The sequence below is a fragment of the Erythrolamprus reginae genome, chromosome Z (assembly GCF_031021105.1).
Source record: "Erythrolamprus reginae isolate rEryReg1 chromosome Z, rEryReg1.hap1, whole genome shotgun sequence".
Taxonomy (NCBI): Eukaryota; Metazoa; Chordata; class Lepidosauria; order Squamata; family Dipsadidae; genus Erythrolamprus; species Erythrolamprus reginae.
In genome coordinates, this window is record NC_091963.1 from 73,665,011 (window position 1) to 73,677,288 (window position 12,278).

At 41.1% G+C, this 12,278-nt stretch overlaps 1 protein-coding gene across 1 annotated transcript in view; it reads right to left on the reverse strand.

Annotated features, from left to right (window-relative positions):
• ITGA9 (integrin subunit alpha 9) overlaps window positions 1-12,278 on the reverse strand; it is a 953,395-nt gene that overhangs the window by 891,305 nt on the left and 49,812 nt on the right. The window contains exon 2 of the mRNA XM_070726333.1: window positions 65-192. Coding sequence (XP_070582434.1) covers window positions 65-192 — 128 coding nt within the window. The remainder of the gene's footprint in view (window positions 1-64; window positions 193-12,278) is intronic.

The following is a 12,278-nucleotide window of genomic DNA, read 5'->3' on the forward strand; positions in this document are numbered from 1 at the left end:
TTTGGAAGGAAAAAAAATGTGTTCAAAACAAATAAAGTAGAAAAAAAGTTGTGCTCATGCATACCTCGACCCATATCCAGCTCTGTGCACTTCTTAGCAGGGTTAGTGTGAACCCGACATTTGAATATAGCTCCTGGAGACTTAAGAGAAGCGCTGTACTTAGAATCTGCCTTTGGGGCACCAACCAAGACCCTGAAAATCAAGAGCAAATAAATGTTTAACATCAGGAACAGGAAAAATACAAAATTTGCAGTGACAATTCTCTTTTTGATGTCTTGCTTTCCCTCCAGCCATGAGAATAGGAGTTCACCCACAGCAGTAAGATAAGACAAGGCCTTTCCTTCAGTAAATCCATAAAATATTTGAAGGGATAGAAAACCCTAAAATAACGACAAGCTGAAAATATTTCTAAATAATATTTTCTCATCCCCCAAAATAAATTGCTGGGGAAAAATAAGGACAAAGGTTACAGCTTGCCTTTTAACATAGTGATATGGTGGGGAAGCCATAATTTATTACTTAAAGCAAGAAAATGCATCATTTGCCTCTTTTGCATTTGCATCCTTCAGTCTCGAAAGACCATGACAACATGCTCTGAAGTCCCAGAGCACAAGCTGGGCAGGTTATTAGGGAGGATAGACTTACCCAAGCAGCAGATCCCTCCTTTCCACGTCTCTGAAATATTCGAAAGGAATGGCAAAGGCCAATACACTTGGTTCCAGCTAAGTCACAGGAGTTATCAGAATATTGCTGTACACAATCATGAATTGCTTCCAGGACTCTGGCTCCAGATTTTGCCTCAAGGTTTACTCTTGGACCACCCTTTTCAATGATGGATATAGCCTCAAGGCAGTGGAGGTTTGCAGTCAGAGTTTCCCTTCTCCTAGCAGTTGACCAGGGCATTTTTTGTGTCTGGCCATGCTCTTAGCATACCACATCACTTGCAGAGACTGCCTTCATGACTATTGATCTATTCTAGTAGGTTTCATCCACTTAGTCCACCAGAATCCGTCTTCACATGATTGGGATAGATAAAAATCCTATCTCGCCAAAGGTCAATGACCCAATGGCTATTCTCAACCTGGTTTGGCCAGTCTATTGAAGTTATTGTCCAGGGTGTGGCTGCTGCACATGCTACAGCTACTAGGAGCCACAGGTGGGAGCCGAGTGAGAGGTGGGGACCAAAGATGAGTGAGCTGCCCTAAAATCTGCCCTAAATGAGCTGCCACAAAAGGACACACAATATGCCCCTAAATCAGAGGTGCTATTCCTCCCTGAGCACCCCATACACTATGTGCCTCTAGCTAAAGCCAGTGATTTGTAGGCAGTGAATTCTGAGCTTATTTACCAGCTAAGAGATTTCATTGCTGTTAAACAAGAACTAATCAAACAACCATGTCCAAAATTGAACAGAAACGTTGGCTTGAATCAAGACACATCTGATTTCATCCTAGTGCAATATATAAACCGAGTCACTGTAGTTCTAGGTTTATAAATTAATACCATTTATTAACTCAACCTATTGTTTATTCAATAAACAAAACAGTAGTATGAACTATACATATGCCATAGTGTATGAATCACCAACAAGCATAAGAATTCTACCATTCAGAAAATTCTATGCCTCTTTTGTTTATTCAAAACTGATTTCTAAAAGGAACAAAGGGGGTGTCCAGGGGAAAAGCATTTTGAAATTCCCTGATATTTCCCTGTAACTTGTGATCTGGCTAAGGCATGGTCATAGATGACATTATATCAAACAGCCATGGAGAAATATTGGTAGATGAGGAAGCAAGTTGTTGCCACAGTTATGTTCATTTTTGCTTGATTCTGCCAGGCAGCACAATCCTTTTTTTTTTTCACAAGAATTTTCCCTGGCTTTTAAACATTTTAATACAGTTTGTTTTTTCCCCTGATTTATTCCATTTTTTCACAAATTCCATGATATTTCCCAAACAACTGATTTCCCTGAATTCCCTGATTTCCCTGTTTTTCAGGTTTGCTGGACACCCTGATGTATCATCTATAGTAGAACATATCTATTATATATTTATATTCTCTTTCTCTCATCCACCCCAATCCTTCCCATAAAGTCCTCCTCAGGTCTACATGGCTGCTAAAAAAGAAGAAGAGATACTCTTAAAAAGAACTTCACAATATTTTTAGTACAGTCTCCACACTTTCCTAAAAGTTATGGGACAGAATCCATTATCACTAGAAGAGCCAAGGGTAAGTATTTTAACTACAGTATTTGGTTTTAGAGTTATGTTGGAACAGGTACAAGTGTTTTTTCTGTTTTTGGGGCTCTCTCTGGCTTCACTGAAGGCAGAAAAAATACATACAAAAACTTAAACATTAGAGGAATGGGTAAAGTGATTATATTAAGAGTTTAATTTCTCCTAAGTTTAGAAAGCAAAACCATTCAATTGTATAATTTTGACAAAGGCTATTTTCTAACTAACAATCTTTTTACAAGTGAGAACAATGATCCAAATCCTTAAGTTACAGAAAATTACAACGTCAATGAACTTTGTTTTTACCAAGTTCTGATTAAAATACAAAATAGTTCACCAGATTATGTGTATATGTATTTTTGGAGTATAAGACACACCTTTTTCCCCACTAAAAGAAGGTTGAAATGTTGGTTTGTCTTATACACCGAATACAACCATTTTTTTGCCTCCCAAAGCCCTACCCCGCATCCCATTTTTTGCAAAAACATGGACCTATTTTTACAAAGCTGGGGTGGACAGAGGGTCTGGGAAGCCTTCAGAGAGCTCTGGGGGACTGGGGGAAGGCAAAAATGCCCCCATTTGTGTGAAAAAACCAGGCAAAAATAGCCTGTTTTTGACAAAAATTGGGGCATTTTTGTCATTCCCCTGCACCTACATTCCAAAAAATGGGCCTAGTTTTAGCTAATGGGAGAGAAATCTATAGTATAGAAAATGAAATTGACTGAACAGTTTACTTTTAAGTGCTAAAACCATTCATCTTGCACAAGTAATCTTTTAAAAACATTTAACATATTTGTAAAATATTTCTGTCTGCTCTTAGTCAGTCTCAGAATAATGGAAGAAAATGTTATCTTACGAATGTGCCAAACGTTTCCAGAAGATTACTTGTGTTAAGTTAAATAGAAAGTAAGTAATCTTGAGCCTGGGCCTATATTATACATTGCTCAAAGAAATAAAGGGAACACTTAAACAACACAATATAATTCCAAGTAAATCAAACTTCTGTGAAATCAAACTGTCCACTTAGGAAGCAACACTGATTGACAATCAATTTCATATGCTGTTGTGCACATTCAACTTTGTACAGAAAAAGTATTCAATGAGAATATTTCATCCATTCATTCAGATCTAGAATGTGTTATTTGAGTGTTCCCTTTATTTTTTTGAGCAGTATATTTTATCTAATGAAAAGGATTGTAACAATATCCAGAAAGCACAAAAGATTATACATTAATATTTCTTCTGCCGGCGTGTCCCAACTGCCCGTAATTACAGGGTAATTAGTCCAGAAAGACACACACCACATGATAGAAGAAAACCAAAAGTCTTTATCAACAGAAAAGCAGAAAAAACTCCCTTTTTAAATGTCAAAGGGATTTTCTGAGGGTTTAGGACATTTAGCCTCCGCCAGTTGGGTGAAGCTCTTTCTTCTGCAGCAGCTGATCGGCCGCTGCCTTCTCTCCCTCGCCCAAAGGCCCCTAGCTCTTCGCCCCAGCCCTTTGGTCATAAAAATCCAAATTCAGCCACAGCCTTTTGGCCACATGGGACACTTCGCCACCATCCAATCAGAACGGTTGTTACAAAATGCTACTTTTGGAAGGAAAGAATGGGACGGTTTGCTCTTTTATACACACATACACCCCAGTTGAATGATAGAGATGGAAGGGGCCTCAGTGGCCATCTAGTCTGACCCCTCTTCTCATTCAGGAGACTTGAAGAATGATAGAGAGGGAAGGGACCTCAGTGGCCATCTAGTCTACTAAATTGGCCGGGAGAACACACTGCAACATGGGACCTTAAGGAGGTCATCTATAATCATAGAGATAATCTAGTCCAACCCCCTTCTCAAGCAGATTTCTACAGAATCAGACAGATGGAACGGACCACAGAGGTCATGTAGTCCAACCCCCTTCTCAAGCAGGTGACCCTTACAGAATTGGATGGGACCTTAAGGAGGTCATCTAGAATCATAGAGACCATCTAGTCCAACCCCCTTCTCAAGCAGATTTCTACAGAATCAGAGAGATGGAAGGGACCACAGAGGTCATCTAGTCCAACCCCCTTCTCAAGTCAGTGACATCTACAGATTCCCAAACAAATTAACGTGTTGGAAGGGACCCTGGAGAGAGAGAGAGAAATGCAAAGGGAGTTTGAGAGAGGACCATGCTGCAGTGTGTTCCCCCAGCCAATTTAGCAGGTCAGAATTTGTCAAATGTGTATGGGCAGAAGGACATGGTGGGACTGGATGACCACCAAGGTCCCTTCCAACTCTTGTTAAATGTGTATGGGTGGAGGGTATCCCCACATCTGGGGCCTCCAAATTTTTGCCTCTCTTGACACTTGCTTTTGTCATAAATGCTCCACGCATTGTAAAAATTCCAAAGATTACCATGAGGAGCAGGTCATAACGGGGCCCCAGACAGCAGACAGCCTTCACTTCTGTCCTTTGCTACCTAGCAGTCTCTACCAAACCTCTTTTGAGAGGACTGTTCTGATTGGGTTCCCAAATTAGCTTATAAAGGATTAGCTTGTTGTGAGGCAATGAGTTCCACCAGCCAATTTAGCAGCACAAGAATTTGATCAGAAGACCAATTCTCCTGCTTGCGAAGAGGGTTGGATTGGTGGTCTCTGAGGTTTCCTCCCTCTCTATCATTCTGCAAGTCTCCTGAATGAGAAGAGAGGTCAGACTAGATGGCCACTGAGGCCCCTTCCCTCTCTATCATTCTGTAAGTCTCCTGAATGAGAAGAGGGGTCAGTCTAGAGGGCTGCTGAGGCCCCTTCCCTCTCTATCATTCTGCGAGTCTCATGAATGAGAAGAGGGGTCAGACTAGATGGCCACTGAGGTCCCTTCCCTCTCTATCATTCTGTAAGTCTCCTGAATGAGAAGATGGATCAGACTAGATGGCCACTGAGGTCCCTTCCCTCTCTATCATTCTGCGAGTCTCCTGAATGAGAAGAGGGGTCAGACTAGATGGCCACTGAGGCCCCTTCCATCTCTATCATTCTGTAAGTCTCCTGAATGAGAAGAGAGGTCAGACTAGATGGCCACTGAGGCCCCTTCCATCTCTATCATTCTGTAAGTCTCCTGAATGAGAAGAGGGGTCAGAGTAGATGGCCACTGAGGCCCCTTCCATCTCTATCATTCAACTGGGGTGTGTGTTTATGAAAGAGCAAACTGTCCCATTCTTTCCTTCCAAAAGTAGCATTTTGTAACAACTGTTCTGATTGGATGGTGGCGAAGTGTCCCATGTGGCCAAAAGGCTGTGGCTGAATTTGGATTTTTGTGACCAAAGGGCTGGGGCGAAGAGCTAGGGACCTTTGGGCGAGGGAGAGAAGGCAGCGGCCGATCAGCTGCTGCGGAGGAAAGAGCTTCATCCAACTGGCAGAGGCAAAAAGTCCCATCCCCTTTTCTGGTACATACAAGGCACAGGTTAAATGCAACCCAATTTCTCACCCAGTAACTGGGAAAATTGTGTCCAATTCCAAAGTCCAGAAAGTCCGCACACAGCCTTGAACAGGGAAACAGCAAAACCACGATCTTGATGAAACTATGAATCAGATAAACTTCCAGAAGGCTAAACCAGCACACTGTTCTTTTTATCTGTAGCACTAATTACAGCAGCCCCACCCAACCACAGGTGGTCTCACTTATCTCCTGTAATAATTCTTAAGTTGTTCTCTCCTATGCATCACTCTACACATGCGTGGATCTGTCATAAGTTCTTGTTCAGAATCCAGGGATGATAAGGATGATTGATCTCCTCCTGGGCTGTCTTCAAAACTCCCCCCTTCCCTGCTACGCATGCTTCCTTCATCAGAGGAGCCTTCATCGGGAGATTCTATCAGGAGCAAAACAGGCCTGTGGCATGTGGATGTTTTCCCCACATCCACCTCCACATTCCTTGGGGCAGGAGCTGGGCCAGAGCCAACCACAACAAGTATTCCTCCAACAAATGCTTTTATCTGAGAAAACTATGATCTATGGCAGTGATGACGTACCTATGGCACAGCTGCCACAGATGGCACGCGGAGCCATATCTGATGGCATGTGAGCTGTTGCCCTAGCTCAGCTTCTGTTGGTATGTCTCAGTGCAACTAGGCTGTGGGACCTTCGACATACGCTGAGCAGAGATTAAGGAAGAGTGTGGATGTATGATACAGCCAGTAATGACACAGACTTAGTATGTTGAATAAGTATTATTTACATATATACCTATTTAAGCACAAAGCAGAAATAATCAACAAAACGCACATAGCAAGCACGAAGCAGAAAAATACTTCCCCCTCAAGGTAAAAGGCAAAAAGGTGAATGAGCTATCCAGCATCATCAACAGGAGAGAGTGCTGGCACCCTCTTATGGCTAGCCAGCCAAAGTCCTTAAAGAGATATTACAACTGTAACAAAGACAAACTACAATAGGTAGTTTAACATACATGGCAATCCAAAATATCGGTATGTACCATGTACTAACAATCTCCCCGCTTGGGTTTGACAACTGTTAAACACAGTTGCATTTAAGGCTTCAGGTTATACCTGGTACAACTATCAGTATGTAGTTTAGCATCCTGCGCTGTAGTGAAAATGTCAGCGAGTTTTTCCATACTTTCACAGTACACTAATTGGATTAGGCCATCTTTAACACATTCCCTTACATTGAAATATCTTAAGTCTGTGTGTTTTGATCATGTTTTCACAGCTTTTCCCTTTGTCATGCTCAAAGCTGACTGGTTATCCTCATAAACCACAACTGGTTTATGGCATTCCACACCAAGATCCAACAGCAACTGCCGGTATACCACCAGATCTGTACACAATTATGACAAACCGGCAAACTCGGCCTCCATCATAGACAGACTGATATGCTGCTGTCTCAAGGATTTCCACCCTACCAAGGGACCTCCAAATAAAATCGCTAAACCTGTAATAGACCTTCTGGTCACACTGTCTGAGGCAAAACTAGCATCTGCATAAGCCACCAGTTTCAAACTATCATCTGGCTCTAAGTACAAACTATGATGCATAGTCCCTTTTAAATATCGTAAAATCCTCTTAACAGCCTTCCGGTGATATTCAGTTGGCTCTTTGTTATACTGCGCCAACTGATTAACACTATACGCGATATCAGGCCGTGACCAAAGTCCCAAATAAGACAAGCTTCCAATCAGAGACCTATAGAGTTCTCTATCAACAGCCTTTCCTTCTGTATTGCTGTGCACAAAGCAACTCTCCTTTGGAATCCTGGCAGCCTTACAGCTTTCCATGTTATACTTTTTCAAAAGACTGTTAATTTTCCCAGCTTGTGTTAATTTAAAACCATTCTTGGTTTTCTCAATGTCTATGCCTAAATAGTGTCTAATTTCTCCAAGATTCCTGATCCTGAATTTCTTCCTTACAGCTTCAACAGACCTAGCAATAATAGCAATGTCGTCCTTGAACAATAACAATACTTCTTTGGAATCTTTTCTATTTCTCAGGAACATACAGGGATCAGCTTTACTCGCATGAAATCCCATACCTTCTAATGCTTTAACAATCATGGAGTTCCATTCAAAACCTGATTGCTTCAATTAATATAAGCTTTTTTTTAGCTTCCAACGCCGACCCTTGTCATGCGTGACACCAGGTGGAATTCTCACAAAAAAATTATGCTCCAACGGCACATGCATATATGACATTTCTACATGAAAATCAGTTCTCTGCACCTACCTATGGTGGAGTTAAGGAGTGCTTTGAAAGGATGTACCTACCATGTTTACCCAAAAATAAGACAGGGCCTTATATTATTTTGAATCCTGAAATATGGCTTTGGCCTTATTATCAGTGGGACTTATTATTTTGGGGGTGCAGTAGGCATCAAGCAAGAAACTGGCTGTCCCTTTGCCACTGCCTCCCCTCTCTGTTCTTGGTATTAGCCAACCGGCTGGCCTGCAGCTATTGCCTTGTGGAGCAGGACTCTATTAGGCTTATTGTGTTGTTGCATGCATGAACTGCAGGACTGCCTGACAGTAGTGCTGTGTGTATGCAATGACACCACAATCCTTACAGAGTCCTGCACCGCCACGCACTTGCACTGCGCCATGAGATATGTGTCCTACTTGACACTTGTAGCTCCGTCACATTCCTCATCATTCTGTCTAGTGAAGCCACTGTAAAAGAAAACTTCTCGTAAGTTCAATCAAACTTCTGGAACTTGTGAGAAGTTTTTGTTTACAACGGGCTTCCTGAACACAATACTGAGGAACATGACAGAGTTACAAGTGTCAGGTAGGATGCATGCCTCTTGGTGGGACACAATTTGGGGTGGCTGGTCAGGCAGAATGGGTTGCAAGACACACCTCCTACCTGGGACTTTTAGCTCCATCCTGTTCCTCATTGTTGTGTCCACTGCCCCTCTCCTGCCTCTAGCTCTTGAGTGAAGCAGGAGGAAGAACAAACTCTTGCGGGCTGCCTGAGGAAGGCAGGACTCAGTGGCAGAAGCAGTCAGGCACATGCTTCCTTGTCTCTTCCAAAAGCAATAAATCTTTTGTCAGGATTAAGCATATCCTGAGGTAATATCTCAATGCAGAAGAAAGGCCTATGTAGACAATGCTGAGTCATTCTGAGGCAGTTAAGCATGCAGCAACCTCATCAGGCGAAAAGTATTTCAATATGCAAGAGCTTCCTGCTGCTGTTCTGTCCATTTCCTCTCTCTGATCTTTGATCCTGCTCTTTGTGAATTGTGCTCTGAAGTAGCTGTATTGATTTGTTGATTCCTGTGAGTTATTGTAACTGAGATAGTTGTAGTACCAGTTAGATACTAGTGTAATGTATGTATAGTATAGTATAGTATAGTATACAGTAGTAATGTAAATAAGAAATAAATATATTTTTCCAAGACTTCATACTGCTGTTGTGTTTCATTGAAGACTTCAACTCCATATTTACTGGTCTGTGGCTGGCTAGTTCGATTGTTTAGTTGCTTGGGCTGGTTTGCTGCTTGGGCTGGCTAGCTTCCAAAAGTGCAGCTTTGATAGGTTATGGGCCCAGGGCAAGCCAGGATTAGGCTCAGAGCAAACCAGAGCAAGCCAGGATTAGGTCCAGAGTAGGGCAGGATTAGATCCAGACTTACCAGGATTAAGCCTATATCAGACTAGCCAAGTTTAAACCCAAAGTAACCAGGCTAGCCCAGACTAAAGACACTGTTCCTGAGTTCCTGTGTTGGAGAAGAAGACCAGGATTGGTGGAAGCCAGGATTGGGGGCCAGTGCTGGTGAGAGTTGACCACAAACAAAAGTTAAAGTTTGGCAAGCCAAGTTTCTGTAAGAGACAGAGCTTGGTGAATTGCAGAAGAATTGTTTAAAGTGAACTGTTTCTAAGTAGGAAGAGGCTATTGAGCTGTTTAAGAATGGCTGTCAGCATTCCAAATAGCATCTGAGAAATAAACCAAGTCCCAGTCCAATTCTCTCAAACAGAGCTCGATTTATTAACAGAACCATGTTGACTACACCATCGTCATTTCGATTCTGAATAGTACCCAGAATCCCATCTTACATCCTCCACACCCACAAGTTCATCAGGAGAGTCAGTCTGTATGCAACTTCCTCTTCTCTTCAGTTGAGGCAGAACAAAAGGTGACTTTGGCTTGGAGAAAGGAATCTTTAGTTGTATCTGGTAATTTTCCCCTCTGACTACTCACTACCCCTCCCATCCCCCCTTATGTTGTGTCAGGCTGAACTCTCTAACTCCACATGAAGATTTCAGACTGACAATGGTATTCTCAGAAGCAGCAAGTTTGCCATTTGCAAGATTAAATGAAACAAACTATCATTCATGGAGCATAAAAATGCAAAGTTTGTTAAGTAGAGAAGTACTTTGGGAAGTGATATAGTCTCCACCTGATGAAGATAATGAAGAGAAACAGAAGTTAGTTCAACAAGCAAAAGCAACTATTGTTTTGGCCCTAGATGACAGACAATTTGTTAACATGAAAAGTGAATATAGTGCCTTTGAAGTTTGGCAAAGATTTAAGGAGTTATACCAGAGAGAAACAGCTGGTGCCAAGGTTGTTTTGACGTGACATTTATTTAATATGAAGCTACAGCCGGGACAAAGTATAAATGAACATTTAACAAAGATGAAGATTTTGTTTGCAGAATTGCACTCTCGCGGTTTGAATTTTCTAGAGGATCATAAAGCATATATCTTGCTTTCATTGTTAGACAAAACTTGGGAGCAGTTTGTGTTAAGTATTCAGAGCATATCTGAAAGTTCCTTGAATTTGGACTTTGTGACTTCCAAGTTAATGGATTGTAGTAAACAAAGACAGTTTATGGCTGAGAGACAAAAAGGAGCTGTTAAAAAGAGAAACAAGCACATTGCAGTAATAAAATGCTTTAATTGTATTAAAAATGGACATGTAGCTAGGAATTGCTTCAGCAGAAATAAACAGCAGTTTGTAACTAAGAAGGGGCATGTCAACATAGCCAAGAAAAACAGTTCAGCAATGCTGATATCTGTCAGAGGTCTCCAGGAAGAAGCGAAATGGATCCTGGATTCGGCGTGCTCCAAACATATAGTCAACAATAAAATCTTTTTACATGGTGGTTTAAAGTCTTTGCAGATAAGCCATATTAGTTTGGCAGATGGTACAGAGTCAAAAGTACAAGTATCAGGATCAGCATATGTTTCATGTTTAGACAAAACAATTGATAATGTAATATGTGTACCTACACTTAAGTTTTGTTTGCTAAGTGCAGGGAAATTGGCTGCTGATGGTTATGTAATCCACTTTCTGAAAACAAATTTTCTATTTTGAAAAATAATGTGGTTTGTGCTGCAAAATTAGAAGACAAATTGGATGTCATGAAGAATAAGAATGTGAAACACTGCATTCATTGTAAACCAACCTTTACATGACAATTGTATACCCTGTTACCAAGAGTGTTAGGTCATGCTAATTTTGGTGCTGCGAAAAAGGTAACAGAGAATTGTAGTTTAAAAGTGAAAGGCTGCAGCAAATTTTTGGACTGTTCAATTTGCAGTAAAGTGAAAGTGAAGAGATACCCTATTCCAAACTTTAGCACATGTTTAAGAAGGAGACTATTTGAGTTGGTACATGGGGATTTGTCTGCTCCATTTAAATCCAGTCAAGAAGGTGCTAAGTATGTGTTCGTACTTGTGGATGACTTTACTAGATATACATTTTGTATATTATTGAAGTGCAAGAGTGAGGTATTTGGAAAGTTTAGGGAATGGGTGAATAGGATTGAGAGACAGTTTAAATACAAGGTTGGAAAGCTGCAGACAGATAGAGGTGGTGAGTTTGTTGGTTTACAGTTTAAAAGATGGCTTGAAGTAAAATGGATCGTACGTAGGATGACTAATCCCTATTCCCCTGCAGAGAATGGGATTGAAGAGAGGAAAATAGGAAAGTTAAATATTATGACAGATGCTTTATTGACAGACGCGAATTTACCATTTCATTTTTGGGTTGAAGCTGTGAATACAGTGACCTACCTAATTAATAGGACATGGAATTCCGTAATCAATCAGACTCCATATTATAGGCTATATAGGAAAAATCCCAATTTGCAACACTTAAGGATTTTTGGTTCTTATGCTTATGTGTTGGTACCTGAGGAAAAGAGATTAAAAGGACGGCCAAAATAGAAGAAACTAAAATTTGTGGGATATGATGAACACTCCAAAGGTTACAGGTTTTCCAACAACCTATGGTAGCGTTATGATTTCTAGAAGTGCCAATTTTGAGAAACATAGTAATTGGGAAAGGATTCACTCCAATACGGAGATATTTTTGGAGAATAAGCCAACAGAGTCAAGGCAAAGTGAAGTTGAGGATAAGTCAATAGAGTCAATGCAAAGTGAGGTTAAGGATAGGCCACAAGTGGAAAGTAGTGTGAAATGTGAAGAAGAAAAACAGATAGGAGAGCCTGAGGACACATAAGTTGCTAGTGAAGAAAGAGTGCTGAAAGTTCTAATATTGGAAAACCTCCAGATAGATTTGGTTATTCACACAGTGTTGATATGTTAGTGTGTTACGTGAGCC